This window comes from Hyla sarda, chromosome 4 (genome assembly GCF_029499605.1).
Source record: "Hyla sarda isolate aHylSar1 chromosome 4, aHylSar1.hap1, whole genome shotgun sequence".
NCBI lineage: Eukaryota > Metazoa > Chordata > Amphibia > Anura > Hylidae > Hyla > Hyla sarda.
Genome location: NC_079192.1, coordinates 325548127 through 325569967, shown reverse-complemented (window position 1 = coordinate 325569967; position 21841 = coordinate 325548127). Strand labels below are relative to the sequence as shown.

Genomic DNA, 21841 nt, shown 5'->3' with positions numbered 1-21841 from the left:
TCTCCACAGCACTCCATTCAAAAAAAATTGGTGTTTATTCCATGTTCAAGGTGCCTTTACAAAATGCGACGTTTCAACCAGCTCTACCTGGTCTTTTTCAAGCTTGGAGAAGACCAGGTAGAGCTGGTTGAAACGTTGCATTTTGTAAAGGCACCTTGAACATGGAATAAACATCAATTTTGTTGAATAAGTGCTGTGGAGAGTTTTCCTTTCTATACAATTGTACTTTGTAATGACATCACTTATTTTACCATAAAATGTACAGCACAAACAAATATTATTTATGTGGGAAAATTGAAAAGTAAACCGCAATTTAGCAAATTCTGGAAGGTTTTGTTTTCATGCTGTACACTTTCCGGTAAAAATGACATGTTTTCTTTATTCTGTGGGTCAGTACTATTAAAATGATACCCATGTTATATGCTTTTCTATAACTAACGCTAAAAAAAAAAAAAAAAAAATCTCAAACCATTTTAACAAAATTAGTATGTTTGAAATTGCCCTACTTTGAACACCTATACATTTCTAATTTTTCTGTATATGGGCGACATGAGGGCTATTTTTTTGCGCCATGATCTGTAGTTTTTATCAGTACCACTGTTGCTTAGGTTTTACTTTTTATAAATGTAATTTTTTTTTGGGAAAAAAAGTGACAAAAAAAAGCAGCAATTTTGGACTTTTATTTTTTTATGTTTACGCCGTTCACTGTACGGGATAATTAATATATTTTAATAGTTTAGACTTACGCACGTGGCGATACTAAATGTGTTAAAATTTTATTTCTTTTTTTTACACTTTTTGGGGGGGGTAAAATGGAAAAAATTTTAGTTTTACTTTTTTATTGGGAGGGGATTTTAAATTTTTTTTTACTTTATTTTACTTTTTTTTTTTTACTTTTACACTTTTTATGTCCCCATAGGGGACTATTCATAGCAATTATTTGATTGCTAATACTGCTCAGTGCTATCGGTGATCTTCTGCTCTGGTCTGCTCGATCAGACCAGAGCAGAAGACCCCGGAAGACAGCCGGAGGCAGGTGAGGGGACCTCCAGTTGCCATGCTGGATGATCGGATCCCCGCAGCAGCGCTGTGGGTGATCCGATCATCCAAAGTACCGCACTGCCGCAGATGCCGTGATCTGTATTGATCACGGCATCTGAGGGGTTAATGGCGGACATCCACGCAATTGTGGATGTCCGCCATTACCGGCGGGTCCCTGGCTGCTGACAGCAGCCGGGACCTGCAGAGCATGACGCAAGCACCACTGCGGTGCTTGTGATCATGGCGGCGCTTAAATGTACGTCATGGTGCGTTAACTTTGCCATACATATCTATATGCAATTGTAACAAATTAAGACATACCTCTGTTGTCTTGTTTTTAGGACTGTCACATAGGGAAATGTGTAATCTGCTATCTTGTTGGAGTTCATTGTAGGAGAGTTATCCACTTCCACTGCTATGGAAAGCATACGCTGGAAAAGAAAAACTGGCCTGGACCACAGAAACAAGAAGTCACATTTTGTTCTCACTTCAAGGGGAAAAATAAGGCATAAAAAGGCACACTACCTCTGTTTGTAACACTGTAAGAGGGGATCCTGATCATTTTCAGGTATCTGTTTCACAGCATCTATTAGCCAGTGAATGACCTGTCTGCAACACATTACAAAAAAACATGGTTGTTATGGAATGAAACATCGGCCAATGCTGATTGTTCCTAGCCAGTCAAGCTACTTAAAACAGCACTTGTGTCAAATTCCAAGTTTTATAGCGGTCAGAATATCTCATTAGTAATAAATGATTCATTGTCCCACTCCTACTTACATTTACAGGAATATTAAAGTGAATGTTGCTATACTAACACTAAATGCTCCCTAAACCACCGCACTGGGTGAAGGTCACTTACTTGACATTACAGAAACTCTTGTCACAAGACAGCATCGCTTTACACAGACATTTATGAAGATTGCGACGTTGTAGGCAGAGGTGGAAATCATCATCTAAGGTCTGTACCACATACTGGAGGAAAAGGTGACAAGTCTGATTTTCCTAAATAAGAACAAACAATTAAGGTTACTCCTTTGCAGGCAAGGCTTTCAATGCCAGCATACAAGGCAAGATCGCCCCTTTCTCAGCTGTCTACAGTGTTTTGTTGATCTTTTCACTTAACTTTAGAAAACAAGAAAAACCATCCTCCCTGACCCCCAAAGTTTATTTTCATAAACTGTGCCACATGTACAATAGTCTTTCTAAATGCTTTTAGGTCATGTCTTTACTTCTTCCAGGGCAGAGGGGAGCAGGTGACACTGCTCTATCATCCTATGGTTAATGACCTTTTACAAAAGTTTGAGGAGGACAGCATGTAATATATAAAATACAGTCATGGCCGTAAATGTTGGCACCCCTGAAATCTTTTTCAAGAAAATGAAGTATTTCTCACAGAAAAGGATTGCAGTAACACATGTTTTGCTATAAACGTTATTCCCTTTGTGTGGAACTAAGCCATGAAAAGGAGGGGGGGGGGGGGGGAGGAAATTGGACATAATGTCCCACCAAACTCAATTATTGGCACCCTTTCAAAGTTGTAGAAAAATAAGATTGTTTCAAGCATGTGATGCTCCTTTAAACTCACCTGGGGCAAGTAACAGGTGTGGCCAATATAAAAAGCACACCTGAAAGCAGATAAAAAGGAGAGAAGTTCACTTAGTTGGGTGTGCCACACTAAGCATGGACAACAGAAAGGAGAAGAGCACTGTGAGGACTTGTAACCTTAAGATTGTTATTTTTCCACAATTGTAGTTCTCAAGTCCATCTCCAAAGATCTAGATTTGCCTTTGTCCACAGTGCGCAACATCATCAAGAAGTTTGCAACCCATGGCACTGTAGCTAATCTCCCTGGGCGTGGACGGGAGAGAAAAATTGATGAAAAGGTGTCAACGCAGGATAGCCCGGATGATGGATAAGCAGCCCCAAACAAGTTCCAAAAGATATTCAAGCTGTCCTGCAGGCTCAAGGACCATCAGTGCCAGCGGTGCCACTGCTGACAGACATAAGACTAAATTTTGCCAAAATCCTTAAGGGAAAGTGTGTTGTGGACAGATGAGACCAAGATAGAGCTTTTTGGTATAGCACATCATTCTACTGTTTACAGAAAATGGAATGAGGCCTACAAAGAAAAGAACACAGTACCTATAGTGAAATCTGGTGGAGGTTCAATGATATTTTGGGGTTGTTTTGCTGCCTCTGGATGCCTTTAATGTGTGCAAGACATAATGAAATCTGAGGATTACCAACGGATTTTGGGTCGCACTATACAGCCCAGTGGCAAAAAGCTGGGTTTGCGTCCGATCTTGGGTCTTCCAGCAGAGTCCAGATCTAAATCCCAATAAAAACATGTGGAATTGAAAAAGAGCTGTGACTCCCGAAACGCATCTTGCTTTATATTTATTATTTTCTTTATTTCTTATGCTGTAAGAATTATTCATTTATTTTTCACCAATACCCACAACTTCGGGTTATTTCCTTGGGAGCGCCACCGCAGCTTTTTTCTTCTATACCTCTGCATTACTCTACGGACTCTCCCCTGGGCTCAGTCCTCACACTGCTGGCCTGCATACCAAGCTACCATCACCAGCAAGGAATACACTGCCCCCACCTGGGTACCCACCTACACTGGCTAAAGACCTACACCGCACCCGGCACTACCTCCGCTTTTTTCCTCCATTTATTGCTCTCCAGGTGAATGGGTATGAGGAGAGGCAGCCCTGTAAGAGGTCTGACACGAAGAAAGGAAACTTCTTGACCACGTCCGAAGTTCCTGGGTCCTTTAGCTGGAAGGTGTCTCTTATGGCCGCAACCAATGAGTACACCACATTAGGCACATCCATGCGGTCCTCTGAGTCGGATGCCAAATCAGAAACTTCTTCCACAAGTTCTCCAGGTGAATGGGAACGTGTGAGGCGGCCCTGGAAGCATTCTCTAGAGGAGCGACGCTTGCTACAGGTCGGAGTAACGGGGCGATGCCTGAGAGGGGAGCGCCCGTGCCTGCCAGAAGACTCGAGGGGTGAGTCGGATGACACACCCCTATGATGCTGCGAGAGTGTAAGAATAGGGGGGAGAGCGGGACCCTCCGGAGAGCCGGTGTAGGGAGGGCCTCTCCAAGGCAGTCCGACATAACGGGAGACCTGAGCCAAGTCGGATATAGACTGGGAGAGGGAGGGAACCCAGGCTGGAGGGGTGGCCGAACTCACCGGGTCTGGAAGAACAACCAGGGTAGAGTAGCAGGGGGGTCTGGGGGAGCAGTGGAGCAGGTAGAACAAGTGGTTCAGCAGAACCAGACAGTTTAGAGTTACAGTATTAACAGAGTAAAGGAGTGGCTAACACTCCAGTTAACTGTTTAGAGGAAGGCCATTCTGGGCCTCTCCCACCCAAGACTGTGTTCCATTTCACTGTGTTGCTGATACAGTCTGCGTATCTTACTGTTTCACATGCCTTGAGATCCCCATAAACCACAATGGACCTATTTTAAAAATTAAACCACAACACTAACACTCTGTCCCACCCCAGGACTCGAACCTGTGGTGGTCTCCAGGCTGTCAGAGAGGAGAAATGCCGGCCAATAGCAAGGGAGGGGAGTGTTAAGAGCAGGGGGCACCGCTGATTGGTGGACAGTTTGCGCCCAGAGAAGCTTCGGCGGCCCTGGGTGGGCGGAGCTAAAGCTAAAGTTAAAGTATTAACAAGAAGTCCCATAATGGCGCCCGCTCCTTGCCCCAAGCGCACATGCGAATGCATGTGCGCTCGCGGGGAATTGAGCGGACTAGATGCCGCCGGCAGCAGCCACTGCTGAAAGTGAGTCGGCGCTCCAAGCGCCCGCATAGAGAACGCCGCGGCTGTCAGCCGCTTCAATGTAAAAACACACACAGTCGTCACATACACACACATAAGAATAAAGTGTAGAAAGTTGTGCCCCATTCAAACTGCCACTGCTCACCCCAGTAATAAAGGACCCCCTGACCAGGCCAGCCCCATTAGAAAAAGATGGGCCAAAAACTGAGGGTCTCCAGATGTTGCAAATCTGCACCTAAGGAGAAAGAAATCTACTCCTCGGTCAGAAGAACTTACCTCATGAAGTCTTCCTATAAAGTCTTCAGCCAGCTTTTATCACGTGCATCATGCCGGGCTACCATGTGCGAGGGAGGCGAGCAGGGAGATAGGGGGACCCATGAGGTACAAACCCAGGCGCTTACTGTTGGCGAGAGGGGGTGAACAGCACATATACGCAATGTCTGTGCCCCCTTACTCGCAATGGGGAAACAGTGAGCTGCAGTTCCTGAGTCCCCACCTGAAAACAGGAAAGAAAATGGAATGAAAAATCTAACATACCTAAATCTAGGAAAATAAAACAAGACCTGGTCTGCAGAAAACTCCAGACCATGTCCACCTCCTTAGACACTAAGCTTAAAACTGATTACCTCAGGGCCTGGAGGCGGGTATATCCTGCTGGGAGGAGCCGACTTTGTTGCCATAGTGTCATACCTCCTAGAAACAGCAGCATACACCCACAGACTGTGTCCCCCAATGGAGCCGATAGAGAAACATGTGTTACTGCAATCCTTTTCTGTGAGAAATCTTTCATTTTCTTGAAAAATTTCAGGGTTGCCAACATTCAGGGCCATGATTGTGTATTATATACACACACACACACACACACACACACACTGCGTAGTGAAAGTATTCAGCCCCTTGAACTTCAACCTTTTGACACATTTCTGGCTTCAAACAGATATAAAACAAATTTTTTGTTAAAACAACAACAACAACAACAACAAGTGGGACACAATCATGAAGTGGAACGAATTGGATATTTCAAACTAACAAATAAACTGAAAAATTGGGTGTGCAAAATTATGCAGCCCCCTTAAGTTAATACTTTGTAGTGAAACATTTTGCTGCGATTACAGCTGTAAGTCACTTGGGGTATGTCTATCAGTTTTGTACATCGAGAGACTGACATTTTTGCCCATTCCTCCTTGCAAAACAGCTGGAGCTCAGTGAGGTTGGATGGAGAGCGTTTGTGAACAGCAGTTGTCAGTTCTTTCCACAGATTCTCGATTGGATTCAGGTCTGGACTTTGACTTGGCCATTCTAACACCTGGATATGTTTATTTGTGAAGCATTCCATTGTAGATTTTGCTTTATGTTTTGGATCATTGTCTTGTTGGAAGACAAATCTCCGTCCCAGTCTCAGGTCTTTTGCAGACTCACAGGTTTTCTTCCTGATGGAGTCTGCATCTATCTTCCCATCAATTTTAACTATTTTCCCTGTCCCTGCTGAAGAAAAGCAGGCTCAAACCATGATGCTGCCACCACCATGTTTGACAGTGGGGATGGTGTTTTCAGGGTGATGAGCTGTGTTGCTTTTACGCCAAACATAAAGTTTTGCATTGTTGCCAAAAAGTTTGATTTTGGTTTCATCTGACCAGAGCACCTTCTTCCACATGTTTGGTGTGTCTCCCAGGTGGCTTCTGGCAAACGTTAAACACCACTTTATGGATATCTTTAAGAAATGGCTTTCTTCTTGCCACTCTTCCATAAAGGCCAGATTTGTGCAGTATATGACTGATTGTTGTCCTATGGACAGAGTCTCCCACCTCAGCTGTAGATCTCTGCAGTTCATCCAGAGTGATCATGGGCCTCTTGGCTGCATCTCTGATCAGTCTTCTCCTTGTATGAGCTGAAAGTTTAGAGGGACGGCCAGGTCTTTGTAGATTTGCAGATGTCTGATACTCCTTCCATTTCAATATCATCGCTTGCACAGTGCTCCTTGGGATGCTTAAAGCTTGGTAAATCTTTTTGTATCCAAATCCGAATTTTAACTTCTCCACAACAGTATCTTTGACCTGCCTGGTGTGTTCCTTGTTCTTCATGATTCTCTCTGCGCATTAAACGGACCTCTGAGACCATCACAGTGCAGGTGCATTTATACGGAGATTTGATTACACAGGTGGATTCTATTTATCATCATTCGTCATTTAGGTTAACATTGGATCATTCAGAGATCCTCACTGAACTTCTGGAGAGAGTTTGCTGCACTGAAAGTAAAAGGGGCTGAATAATTTTGTCCCACTTGTCGATTCTTCACAAAAAAAAAATGAGTTTTATATCTTTAAGTTTGAAGCCTGAAATGTGTCAAAAGGTCGAAAAGTTCAAGGGGCCGAATACTTTCACTATGCTATATAATATATACACACACATACACATTTATATTATATATGCACACACATATACACAATTACCGAAAGCAAAGTAGAAGCGGCACTCCAAGTTATCAATAAAGCGTGGATTTATTCACACATCTGTGCAAAAAGAGACGTTTCGGCTCAACAATAGAGAAAGGCTCTATTGTTGAGCCGAAACGTCGCTTTTTGCACAGATGTGTGAATCAATCCACGCTTTATTGATAACTTGGAGTGCCGCTTCTACTTTGCTTTCAATATTACTTGGGAATTGGTCTGTTCCTGAAGCTGTGCACCCACACGGATCTGGAATCCTTGAGCACGGTGCTCCCCTTTATCTATATTATCCATATACACAATTATTTATCATGTCTTAGGGTCTCACATCCACAATTATTTGCTCTTTAGGTATACACATTCTTGTTATTTCATTTGTTTTTTTGGGGCAATTCTTGGGGTGAAATGCCAAATTATGGACGCCTCACTAAGAAACCCTTTGTATATTGATGTGCAGGATTTGTTTAGTTCTAGATTGTATATATTTAGAATAGATACAGTCCTTGTTTTATACATTCATTTGTCTAAACCCTATAATTCCAGATTTATTCTTCCATCCTATTTAAAGGTGTGGTCTCTGCTCTCTATTCAAGCATTTCCAAGTCTTAGGCCAAGTTCACACTGCAGAATCCCTGGGCACAATTTCCACCAGAGATCCCACAGGTGGACTTCACTGCCATCTACATTGACTGCAATACATTTCTGAGCGATCCTAGCACCACCTGCAGGATCTCTATGAAAATTCTGTGTAAACCTGGCCTTAGAACAAAGTTTCCCTTTTTTATTGACTAAATCACATAGCAGGTAAATGGCTAATTGATTTCACTGGGATTCTGCTGCACTGTGTACACGGTGGAATTTCAGCGAAGTCGTAGCACTGGCAAATTCTGCCACCGCCCCGCTGTTGGTGGAATGTCCACACGAAAATTTTCCATGGCAATGTTTCATAGAGTGAACATAGCCTTAGGCTAAGTCTCCACTTTTTTTTGCAAAACGCAAAGAAAAATGCCAGTTCTGCCGCATGGTGTTTTTTTGTCAAAAAACGCTGCGGCCAGATGTTAGCTTTAAGTCAGAGAAATCACAAATTTCGAATTCCACTTTACTTTTTTTTTAAATCCTTTTGGCGTTTTTTTTTCTGCTCTTTGGCGTTTTGAAAAACGCTGTAGTTCCCTCAAACCGGCGTTTTTTGTCAAAATCGTGGAGTTTTGCTCCAATAGAAGTCTATGGGAGTGAGAAAACGCCAAGAAAAACGCTATGTGGATTTTAACTTTGGTGTTTTTTGCAGGAGGTTTTTAATCTTTTTTGGACTTTAGCGATCCAAAAAAGTGATGTAGATAGCCGTTTTTAATAAAACTTCGTAGGGTACCATTAAAAAAAAAATTTTTCAAAAATATACGGTAGTGAAGGAAAAAATTGTATCGAACGAAATGTATATTGGAAGAAAAATGATTACTTTTTAAACAGGGATCAATTTATGTGTGCGGGGAAATAAAAATGTAGCCGACAATATAAAAATGTATTGTGTGTGTTTTTCACTTTTTTGCTTTATTTTTTACTTTTTTTTAGTTAGTACTACTACTCCCAGCATGGAACACACTGTTCCATGATGGATGTAGTACTACCTGTACTAATCGACAGATCGCCCGCAGCGATCTTTCTGTATAATATATAGATGCGGTGGCCGCTCTTCTATGGTCCCCCTGCACTGACGTATATTTACACTTATTCATATTTCCCGCAGGGCTCTGATTGGTCAGATTGTTCCAGCCAATCACAGCTCTGTGAGAAATAGGAATATGTGTATATATACGGCCGTGCAGGGGACCATAGGAGAGCGCCGACCGCTGCATCTATACATTATACAGGAGGATCACAGCGGGTGTCAGAAGTGATACCCGCAGTGATCTTTCCATAACTGCAGGTAATACTACTCCCAACATGGAGCACACACTGCCACATGCTGGGCGCTGTAATACCTGCATTAATAGACAGATCGATGCGGGTGTCAGAAGTTACACTCTCTGCGATCTGTATTAATACAGGTACTACAGCTCCCAGCATGGAGCAGAGTGTTCTCCATGTTGGGAGTAGTAGTGCCTGCTTAAGGACACATCGCAGTGGATGTCACTACTGACACCCTCTGTGATCGTCCTGTCTATAGCAGAGATGGAGCGACTGTATACATTGCTCACATCCCTGCTCTGCACTATACTCCGGTCTGGCCACTCATTCATTCATCTTTTCCTCAGATCTGTGATTGGCTGCAACCATCCGGCCAATCACAGCTCTGGGTGGGAAATATGAATTTCTGTTGACATCAGTGGCCGGAGTATAGTGCAGAGAGGCGAGCGATGTATAGACCCGCTCGCTTCTCTGCTATATTATGGACGATATATGTCTATAGTACAGGTACTATCACTCCCAGCATGGAACAGTCTGTCCCATGCTGGGAGTAGTAGTGCTACATAAAAAAATGTATTAAAAAATAAATAAATAAAAAAAAGTGAAACACTTTATTAAAAAATAATGAAAATTAGGTCATAAAATATATACATTGCGTTTAATAAAAAAATTTCCATCACTACTGCATTTTCTTTTGGTACCCAAGAAATTTTGGGTACCAAAAAAAAAATAAAAAACGCCAAGGTGCAATTTCCACACAAATGAAAAAAAAAACGCCGGAAAAAATGCCAGAAAAAAAACGCAAGAAAAAATGCATGATGAAGTCACTTGCACTGGCGATTTTTCAGGCTTTTTTTAATCCCTAAAAACGCAGTGCAAAAAACCAAGTGGATACTTAGCCTCAGGGTAAATATTATGCAGCAGAAATTGAAGACTCAGAACTCACCAAAAGAATGGGTTCACTCTAGACAGAATTCCACCTGGACTGCATTGTAGTCTATGGAGACTGCACATGTTCGCTTGGTACTACCAACAATGTATTTTGTATACAACCAAAGAAAACAGAATGTCACAAACAAATATCCAGTTTAATGGAAGGACTTTATTAAAATATAAATAAAAATTCAGATTGCACAACATCACATACAAGGGGGATGCAGGCATCAAACAGGGCGACATCACTGGAAACAGCACTAAAGTATTTATCGGCGTATAACACGCACTTTTTAGGCTAAAATTTTTTGCCTAAAGTCTGTGTGCGTGTTATACGCCGATACACCCCCAGGAAAGGCAGGGGGAGAGAGGCCGTCGCTGCCCGCTTCTCTCCCCCTGCCTTTCCTGGGGTCTAGAGCGCTGCTGTCGGCCCTTCTCACCCCCTGGTTATCGGCGCCGCTGCCCGTTCTGTCCCCCTGACTATCGGTGCCGGCGCCGACAGCCAGGGGGAGAGAAGGGGCAGCGGCACCCATTGCCGGCGCCGCTGCCCCGTTGCCTCCCCCCATCCCCGGTGGCATAATTACCTGAGTCCGGTCCGCGCTGCTCCAGGCCTCCGTCGTGCGTCCCCGGCGTCATTGCTATGCGCTTAACGGCGCGGCAAATGACGTCAGAGCGCCGCGCCGTGCATAGCAACGACGCTGGGGACGCACAACGGAGTCCTGGAGCAGCGCGGACCGGACTCAGGTAATTATGCCACCGGGGATGGGGGGAGGCAACGGGGCAGCGGCGCCGCTGCCCCTTCTCTCCCCCTGGCTATCGGCGCCGGCACCGATAGTCAGGGGGACAGAACGGGCAGCGGCGCCGATAACCAGGGGGTGAAAAGGGCCGACAGCAGCGCTCTAGACCCCAGGAAAGGCAGGGGGAGAGAAGCCGGCAGTATACACGCGCACACATGCACCCTCATTTTATCATGGATATTTGGGTAAAAAACTTTTTTTTACCCAAATATCCTTGGTAAAATGAGGGTGCGTGTTATATGCTGGTGCGTGGTATACCCCGATAAATACGGTAAATAAAAAGTAATAAAAGTGATACTCACAAAACCGCTACCAGCAACATGTGGATATGCAAAACTGCAATACACTTACTAAAGTGCATCCGCTAAAGAAATTATATTGCCTTGTGCGAAATGTTGTAATCCTAATTAACAACTACAAAAGTACAAACAAGTAGCTATACAGACCCAATAGCACATAGCAATATCACCTTTGTCTGGGAGTGGCTCCATCTCAGGCTTTTTTTTTTTTTTTTTTTTTTTTTTTTAATATACATACACACACACGTAGCACCAATCAGAAAGTACTTACAACATTGGTAGTTAAGCTTACCACCCCCAGCATACACCTTGTTGTGATAATTTGGTGCAATCACATGCACCATATTAAAAGGGGTACTCTGGTGGAATTTTTTTTAATTGAACTGGTGCCAGAAAGTTAAACAGATTTGTAAATTACTTCTATTAAAAAAATCTTAATCCTTTTAGTACTTTTTAGCAGCTGTTTGCTACAGAGGAAAATATTTTTTTTCTCTTTTTTTGTGTTGTCCATAGTGCTCTCTGCTGACCCCTGATGCCTGCATTTATTATGAATTTTCTAATTATATAGTTCAATAAAGTCCTATTAAATTGGATATTTGTTCAACTGAGTTTCTATTGTCTTTGATTGTATACATTGTTTTGGAGTGTCGGTGGATGGGGTGTATATTTAACCTTGTTTCCTCAGCCAGGCACGATAAAGGAAATCCAGAAGGATATGCTGCTTTACGGCTCACCTGTTAAGTTTCATGGGCTGGATTTCCTGGACTGGAGGACAGTTTGGATGTGGGAGTGCTCCAGTCCATACCCCTAGTTTACTATGGGTTTCCCTATTTCAAGGTGTCCTCAGGTGAGGTTGGGTGGCTGCTGATTACTGGAGAGAGAGGAGAAACAGACACAGCCAGAGCTGCAGCTGAAACCTAGCAGGTCCGAACATTCCTCTTTGGACATTAGTGTGAGTTTGCTTGGGGCCAGACATTAGGCCCACAGTACGATAGAGAGGTATCCTGATGTTTAGTTAGAGCCGGACAGGCTTAGCTTTTTGTTTTGTTTGCACTACAGTGGGGATCAAAAGTTTGGGCACACCAGGTGAAAATTTGTATTAATGTGCATAAAGAAGACAAGGAAAGATGGAAAAGTCTCCAAAAGGCATCAAATTACAGATTAGACATTCTTATAATATGTCAACAAAAGTTACATTTTATTTCCATCATTTACACTTTCAAAATAACAGAAAACAAAAATGGCGTCTGCAAAAGTTTGGGCGCCCTGCAGAGTTAAAGGGGTACTCCGGTGCAAAAAACTTTTTTTTAATCAACTGGTGCCAGAAAGTTAAACAGATTTGTAAATTACTTTACTAAAAAATCTTAATCCTTCCTGTACTTATTAGCTGCTGAATACTACAGTGGAAATTTTTAGAAACTGTCAAGAACAGCATATGTTTGCTATGGGGATTTCCTTTTACCCTGGACAGTTCCTAAAATGGACAGATGACAGCAGAGAGCACTGTGCTCATGATGTCAGCAGACAGCTCTGTGTTTCAAACTGAAAAGAATTTCCACTGTAGTATTCAGCAGCTAATAAGTACAGGAAGGATTAAGATTTTTAAATAGAAGTAGTTTACTAATCTGTTTAACTTTCTGGCACCCCTTTAACCCCTTCCCGCTATTGGACGTATGCATACGTCCAGGCGAACTACACGTTCGCGCAAATGGACGTATGCATACGTCCAAGCGATCTCCTGCTCTGCCGCGGCAGTGCAGGAGATCGCCGGCGAGACTCAGCTGTCAATCACAGCCGGAGTCCCTCCGCAGCTGCTGGGGCCGCGATTGTGTCGGTCCCGGCAGCATTAACCCCATAGATGCCGTGATCAGTTCTGATCACGGCATCCATGGTGTTTGCAGGGGGAGCGCTCTCTCCCTGCCCACCAACGGCGGCGCCGTGATAAAATAAGGGGATCGGGGGTGTCCAAGACACCCTCGATCCTCCTGAAGGGATAGGAGTGAGGTGGCATGGGTGCCACCCCCTCCTATTGATCGGCGGAGCGAACGACCAATAGCAGACTGGGGGCAGGGGTTAAAGTTTGGTTTCCCCCGCTATGCCCACCCATCGGTGTCCGGGAACAGCGGGGGGAACCGTGTAGTAGCGGCGGCGGCGGTCACTTACCCGGCGGCAGAGCTCCAGATGACAGCGGCAGCTGTGATCATGGCGGCGGTGGAGGAGAGTATGGTGGCGGTGTGTCTGGGAGTCTGTTGCCTAGCAAAATCTGCAGGGCGACAGTTTGGAGAGTGGTCTCTAAACTGTCGCCCTCTAGATGTTGCAAAACTACAACTCCCACATGCCTTGACAGCTGTTTGCCGTGTTGGCATGCTGGGATTTGTAGTTTAGCAAGATTGGGTTCAGGCTAGAGATCACTGACAGTGGTCTCTAAACTGTAGCCCTCCAAATGTTACAAAACTACAACTCCCAGCATGCCCAGACAGCAGTTTGCTTTCTTAGCATGCTGAGATTTGTAGTTTTGCAACATCTGGAGGGCCACAATTTAGAGACCACTGTCAGTGATCTCCAGCCTGAACCCCTCTAAATCTTGCAAAACTACAACTCCCAGCATTCAGGAACCGCAAAAGGCTGTCTCGGCATGCTGGGAGTTGTACTTGCGTGCCTTCATCTGTTGCATAACTACATCTCCCAGCATTCCCTTTGGCAATCAGTACATGCTGAGAGTTGTAGTTCTGCAACAGCTGGAGGCACACTGGTTGGGAAATACAGAGTTAGGTAATAGCTCCCCCCCCCCTCCCATGTGAATGTACAGGTTACATTCACACTGGCGGCGGATTACAGCGAGTTACCCACGGCAAATTTTCCGCCGCAGCTCAAACTCCTAGCGGGAGACTCCGTGTAATCCGCCGTCAGTGTGAATGTAGCCTAAAAACACTACACTGCACTAACACAAAATAAAGAGTAAAACACTACACATACACATGTACACTGCCCCCCCCCTTCCCCCCCAATAAAAATGAAAAACGTATCCTACGGCAGTGTTTCCAAAACAGAGCCTCCAGCTGTTGAAAGACAGCTATTGACTGTCCAAGCATGCCGGGAGTTTTGCAACAGCTGGAGGCACCCTGTTTGGGAATCACTGGCTTAGAATACCCCTATGTATATCCCTAATTTAGGCCTCAAATGCGCATGGCGCTCTCACTTTGGAGCCCTGTCGTATTTCAAGGCAACAGTTTATGGCCACATATGGGGTATCGCCATACTCGGGAGAAATTGCCTAACAAATTTGGGGGGGGCTTTTTCTCCTTTTACCCCTTATGAAAAGGTAAAGTTGGGGTCTACACCAGCATGTTAGTGTAAAAAAAATAAAAAAAATAAATAAAAACATTTTTGTACACTAACATACTGGTGTTGCACTATGCTTTTAAGTTTCACAAGCTGTAAAAAAAAAGAAAAAAAAAAAAAATCCCCCAAAATTTGTAACACAATTTCTCCCGAGTACGGAGATACCCCATATGTGGGCGCAAAGTGCTCTGTGGGCGCACAACAAGGCTCAGAAGGGAGAGTGCACCATGTACATTTGAGGTCTAAATTGGTGATTTGCACAGGGGTGGCTGATTTTACAGCAGTTCTGACATAAGTGCAAAATACCCACATGTGACCCCATTTTGGAAACTACACCCCTCACGGAATGTAACAAGGGGTAGTGAGCAAAATAAATAAAATTTTTAATTTGCACAGCCCACTGTTCCAAAGATCCGTCAAATTCCAGTGGGGTGTAAATTCTCACTGCATCCCTTATTACATTCCGTGAGGGGTGTAGTTTTAAAAATGGGGGTCCACTGTTCTGGCACCACGGGGGGGGGGCTTACATATGCAAAAGTCGTGAAACACCTGTGGGGTATTAAGGTTCACTTTATCCCTTGTTACGTTCCTCAAGGGGTCTAGTCTCCAAAATGGTATGCCATGTGTTTTTTATTTTTTGCTGTCCTGGCACCATAGGGGCTTCCTAAATGAGACATGCCCCCGAGCAAAATTTGCTCTCAAAAAGCCAAATATGGCTCCTTCTCTTCTGAGCATTGTAGTTCGCCCATAGTGCACTTCAGGTCAACTTATGGTGTACCTCCATACTCAGAAGAGATGGGGTTACACATTTTGGGGGGGGGGGTATTTTCTGCTATTAACCCTTGCAAAAATGTGAAATTTTGGGGGAAAACATTTTAGTGAAAATTATATATATATATTTTTTTACATATGCAAAAGTCGTGAAACACCTGTGGGGTATTAAGGCTCACTTAATTCATTGTTACGTTCCTCAAGGGGTCTAGTTTAAAAAATGGTATGCCATGTGTTTTTTTTTTTTTGCTGTTTTGGCACCATAGGGGCTTCCTAAATGCAACATGCCCCCCCAAAACCATTTCAGAAAAACGTACTCTCCAAAATCCCCTTGTCGCTCCTTCGCTTCTGAGCCCGCCGAACAATTTACATAGACATGAGGTATGTGCTTACTCGAGAGAAATTGGGCTACAAATGCAAGTATAAATTTGATCCTTTTACCCCTTGTAAAAATTAAAAAATTGGGTCTACAAGAACATGCAAGTGTAAAAAATGAAGAGTGAGTTTTCTCCTTCACTTTGCTGCTTTTCTTGTGAAACACCTAAAGAGTTAAAACACTTACTGAATGTCATTTTGAATACTTTGGGGGGTGCAGTTTTTATAATGGAGTCATTTATGGGGTATTTCTAATATGAAGACCCTTCAAATCCACTTCAAACCTGAACTGGTCCATGAAAGATAGAGAGTTTGAAAATTGTGTGAAAATTTTTAAAATTGCTGCTGAACTTTGAAGCCCTCTGATGTCTTCCAAAAGTAAAAAACCACATTAATTTTATGATGCAATCATAAAGCAGACATATTGTATATGCGAATCCCAAAAAAAAAAAAAATTTGGAATATCCATTTTCCTTACAAGCAGAGAGCTTCAAAGTTAGAAAAATGCAAAATTTTAAATTATTTCATCAAATTTGGGGATTTTTCACCAAGAAAGGATGCAAGTTACCACAAAAATTTACCACTATGTTAAAGTAGAATATGTCACGAAAAAACAATCTCGGAATCAGATTGATAAGTAAAAGCATTCCAGAGTTAATGTTTAAAGTGACAGTGGTCAGATGTGCAAAAAAGGGGCTGAAAATGGGCTGCGTCCTAAAAGGGGTTAATATCTTGTACTGCCCCCTTTGGCAAGTATCTCAGCTTGTAAACGCATTTTGTAGCCAGCGAAGAGTCTTTCAATTCTTGTTTGAGGTTTCTTTGCCCATTCTTCCTTACAAAAGTCTTCCAGTTCTTTGAGATTTCTAAGCTGTCTGTCACGCACTGCTCTTTTAAGGTCTATCCATAGATTTTCAATTCTGTGAGGTCAGGAGATTGTGAAGGCCATGGCAAAACCTTCAGTTTACGCCTCTTCTCGAAATCCCCTGTGGATTTCGAGGTGTATTTAGGATCATTATCCATTTCTAGAAGCCATCCTTTCTTTAACTTCAGCTTTTTCACAGATGGCATCAAGTTAGCATCCAAAGTTTGCTGAAATTTTATTGAATCCATTTTTCCTTCTACTCGTGAGATGTTCTCTGTGCCACTGGCTGTAATACAACCCCAAAGCATGATTGATCCACCCCCATGCTTAACAGTTGGACAGAGGGGCTTTTTATTAAATTCTGTTCCCCTTCTTCTCCAAACATGCCTTTGCTCATTCCGGCCAAAAAGTACAATTTTAACCTCATCGGTCCACAGTTTCCAAAATGCATCAGGCTTGTCTATGTTCATTTGCAAAGTTCAAACGCTGATTTTTGTGGTGAGGATGTAGAAGAGGTTTTCTTCTGATGACTCTTCCATGAAGACCATATTTGTACAAGTATCTCTTTATAGTGGAATAGTGCACCACAACTCCAGTGTCTGCCAGATCTTTCTGGAGGAATTGTTCAGTCAAACATGGGTTTTGAATAGTTTTTCTCACAATCCTGCGAGCTGTTCTGTCTGATATTTTTCTTGGTCTTCCAGATCTTGCTTTAACTTCCATTGTTCCTGATGACTGCCATTTCTTAATTACATTCCGAACAGAGCATATTGACATCTGAAAATGTTTTGCCATCTTACAGCCTTCTCCAGCTTTTCAGTTTCAGATTTCTAGACAACTGCTTAGAAGAACCCATGGTGCTGATTGTTGGGGCAAGGTCAGACGAGTCTGGGCATTTAAAACCTTTGAGATTGACATCACCTGGTCTTCCCAGATGATGATTGAGAACAATTAATGACACTGGCAGGTCTCAGCTTTGCAAAGGGGGCAGTGCATGTTTTCTGTTATTTTGAAAGGGTAAATTATGGAAATAAAATCTAACTTTTGTTGACATATTATAAGAATCTCTAATCTGTATTTTGATACCTTTTGGAGATTTTTCCATCTTTCCTTGGCTTCTTTATGCACATTAATACAAACTTTTACCTGGGGTGCCCAAACTTTTGATCCCCACTGTATGCTTTGTGCCTAAAATTCATTTAAATAAACATCCTCTTGATAGTTTGAAACCTACTGCCTGTGTGAACACTGTCATTGCCGACCCCACCATGTGAGCTGTTCACTACAGTAGATAGTGTATACATTGGTTAATTGGTAATATACATTGGTTAATTTTTTTTTATGTATATTTTGGGGTGAAACAGCTGTCTTGCCCCTGCTGCTACTGCCTGTATGTCTGTGCAGAAACAAAATACAGTAAGCGCATCCTTGATTGGGAAATGGATGGTAAATAGATGCACACAAGCTATGTGCTTATAAAACAATTACTTGTAAATTACACTTATACTAATTTTTTTTTTTTACCATACCTGTTTTGACATCACCTCAGACAACAGTTTCCACTCCCAAGCCACTGACTCAGAGGTAGCTGGATGTAGTCTAAGAAAATAAAAGGTAACATGGTTTAATAAGTTTAATCATTTAATTTACCAAAAGAAAAACAAAACAAAATCCACTTTTGACTATTATTGTAAAACTGCCTGTAGAGTACTATTAATATAGCATGAGAATATGCAGCAATTTACAATTTTGGGGGGTACAAAGACATTTATGGACCCGAAAGTGAACTACTGACTATGTGGTCTGTTTCAGGAATGTAGAAGTTTTGTTTGCGTTATACATAGGTGTGACAGACAAAACATTTTGCATCCTACAAACAAAACTTACGTTCATGACAGACCACAGTCAGCAGTACACTGTTTGGTCTATTAAAGTCAAAGGCTGCACAATGGTATTCCTTTTTATCCCAACAGAACAGTGATGGAGCCCAGCAATGGGCACACCTTGTGCATCACCAAGGTGAGTGTGCAAATACATACAGTAAATAAATGTGGATGCAAAGCATGGTGTGTGTACACAGTGCAGTGTTATGTAAAACATGCAGTACAGAGATTTACCCAGTACTTAGGTATCCTGTTTTTCCCCTCAAAAGAAGTCTCCTCAAACAAGGATATCCCAGGTGCTACACCACACTTATGTAGGGGCCCAGTCGCAATTGCTACCTCTGCAACCCCTAGAGCTACATTACTGAATAAGAATATATATGCTACACTATGCCTGCCCATCTTATGCATATTCATAATTCTTCACTCATGTCCTAATCATTACAACATGAGTGAAAGTTAGCCATTGCCATATGCACTCTGTAAAACCACTAGTGACTAGGATGCGAGTGTGAAGTCTAATGAATATACACGGGCGGGCAAGGCTCAGAGAACGGAGACTGGGAAGCTCAGCAAGATGGTGCCACCCTCCATAACGCACTAAATCTAAATTGGCAGGCACTTTAGCAACAGGGGCCATCTCTTGGAAACGTGGGGACCAATTTAGGTAATAGTTTTACTCCTGTTCACCTACACTATTAACCTGTGTATTGGGTTTAGTGCTGGTGAACAGCCTGTTAGCTTTTATTTGAAAAGTCACCTGAAAAAACAGGTCCACTTTAGACTAGGTTGTCATGTGTACATAAGTGGCATCACTCCTTTCAATTATACAACTTGTATGTGGTATTTTTTCACCGGTTGTCCCCTCTGTAGGGTCTCCAATTGTCAGTTAAGCTCAACTCTTACTGACCAGACCTTAGGAAGCATGGCACATGATAAGTGGAGAAAGCAGCCTTATTCTCTAAGGAAATATATTACAAATTATTTTAGTTGTTCCTAATATTGATTCCTAACACTTTCCATTTTCTCTTTACCTACCTTTGAACTTTCATTAGGATCATGTATGCGTCATGTCTGATGGTTTGTTCCTCAGCTCCCAGCAGAGTAGAGGTGATAACATGACTGATAAGTTCTTTCGGTGGGTAGTGACTTGCTGATACAAATTCATTCATAAAATACAATGTGCCTTGATGGAAGCCTTCATCCTTTGTGTTATTAACTAAATTCATACGACTTAAAGGCATTGGTGTTGGTTCAGAGTTCTGCAACAGTTAACAGACAAGACAGCACAGTAAACCAACAGTCAAAATAAAATAAAAAATATTTAAAAAACCAAAAAAAACTCTTGTCTGTTATGCAAATAAAGCCTATTCAGATGCAGAAACCATTCCTGGCACAAAAGCCATGCACCTGTCTAAGCAGGAAAAGAAACATGCCGTGCACAAGAATTTTTCGATTCCAACAGCAAGCAGAGACCCTGCAAACATAGTTGCCATTATTACCTTGCAATTCCTTACTGTATGAGGAAAGAGATGATTGACAGGAGGCTTCTTGAAGTATCTAAGTTTGTATAAGAGTGACTTGTTGACTGTTGTGGATGGACTGCACAATGTTTCTTCAGGGTTCTTCTGCACTGCTGGGGACAAAGCAAGTGTGGAGCTACTTATATGTTGGACCTGGGTACCAGTTTCTAAAGGAGCACTTTCATAGTCTTGATTGTGAATTGTTTTGTAATGGTTTTGAAAACATACGGGCGTTACATAAGGGTGTTTTATGTTTTTGGCAGGAAGTCCTTTGTCACTACCTTCTGGAACACCACCATTTTGTTGGCCGAGGTTGGTTATACTTTCTGTGGAGCATATGCTGCCGTTTTCACTCGAACTTGACCTGTAATCCAAATCTTTGCTATCGCACGATTCATCATTCATGTCCACATCACTGTCAAGGTCTGACCCTCTGCATTCAGATGGAGAACCCATGCCGTTCTTGGTTTCAGATTTTAACTGCTGCTGAAAGGTGCCATCTGATTCCTCTTCTTCATGAACCGTCAAGTCTATTACAGTGTCATCGGAGCTTGTTACATATGCAAATACCTCGCTGTCCCCAGTCAAATCGATAATATCCTGAAAGGAAATGAAGTATTGAAATCTGTACGTGAGGGAAAAGTCATTTATTTATCCTATTTCTGGGAAGGATTACTGACCTGACTGCTGAAAACCAAGTAGACAAGATAAGGAAATAAAAAGAATTCTCTGAAATCTCTTTAGTCCAGCATCCGATAATACAAAAAGTCTGACAATACAAGTCTACAAATAATCACTTGTAACCAAGAACAAAGATTTACATCACCAGTAGCTGACAGAAAATCCAAAACAGAAACCCCACAGTTCCTGCACCAGGATCACATTGCATACTCCACCTGGTTTACATGGTTTACAGATGTAGAAGAGCAGTGTCTGATGTGAATCACAAGATGGCTGAAAACTGGTTTTACCTTGCTGGAACCAATAATATCATTCAAAACAGCATCTCCTGGAGCATGTTAACTCTGTGTGTTCCAAAGCCTTCTCATGGATCTCACACATGACAGTCATGAGTAAGATCCCGTGGGAAAGGTTTAAGACGCACCGGTGTGTTTACATGCTCCAGGAGATGTTTGTTTTATTCTCCACGGAACCAATTAAACGTCAGGGCTTTCAGTTGGTCTCTAAGAGATAGCTGACTTATATGGCTAACCCTGTCACTTTATTGTGATTTGTGCTTTTACTACAAACTTTTGAAAAGAAGCCTGCAGATACGTGCAACTAAGCACAAATTAAATCCACAGACAGGTGCACACTGCCGTGGCTGCAATACACACTAAAATGACACCATATTCTAGTTCTGATCTCAGATGAGAAGTCAGAGCATACATGAGAATGGCAGCACAAGTGGGAATGTAACACAGGACTGCTGCCATAACAACTGCCAGGATAACATTCTGATCACCACAGTGGAAGAGGTAAAAGGGTTATCCCAAGATTAAACTTACCACCTAGCAACAGGATAAAGGTGAAATGTCTGATCTGTGGGGTTTCAGCCACTTGGACCCACAGCAGTGACATGAACAGAGGCCCTCAGATTCCTATAGAACCCCATTCATTTTAATAAGGTGACTGGAGTCAGTTAGTGATGGCTCACTTTCCCACCATATCCAGTTTTTGAGCCAAACTAAAACACAACAGACCATGATTTTTAGACCAGTTCCAAAAAAACTGATATGTTGGGGAAAGTGAGCTGACCAGAGTCACTAGCCAACTTCAGACACCTCATTGAAGTGAATGGGGTATGGCACAGGCACGACAGGAGGCAGTTTTAAAGTTTCCCTGCTGGATCCAGTTGCCTCATT

General features: G+C 42.6%; 1 protein-coding gene across 6 annotated transcripts in view; it reads right to left on the bottom strand.

Annotated features, from left to right (window-relative positions):
• SIMC1 (SUMO interacting motifs containing 1) overlaps positions 1 to 21841 on the bottom strand; it is a 72483-nt gene that overhangs the window by 17815 nt on the left and 32827 nt on the right. For all 6 annotated transcript variants that reach the window (XM_056574980.1, XM_056574985.1, XM_056574984.1 and 3 more), the window contains 6 exons: positions 19956 to 20576; positions 19492 to 19715; positions 18100 to 18169; positions 1904 to 2046; positions 1567 to 1650; positions 1363 to 1491 (listed from right to left, as the gene is read on the bottom strand). In XM_056574980.1, the coding sequence (XP_056430955.1) occupies positions 1363 to 1491; positions 1567 to 1650; positions 1904 to 2046; positions 18100 to 18169; positions 19492 to 19715; positions 19956 to 20576 (1271 nt within the window). The remainder of the gene's footprint in view (positions 1 to 1362; positions 1492 to 1566; positions 1651 to 1903; positions 2047 to 18099; positions 18170 to 19491; positions 19716 to 19955; positions 20577 to 21841) is intronic.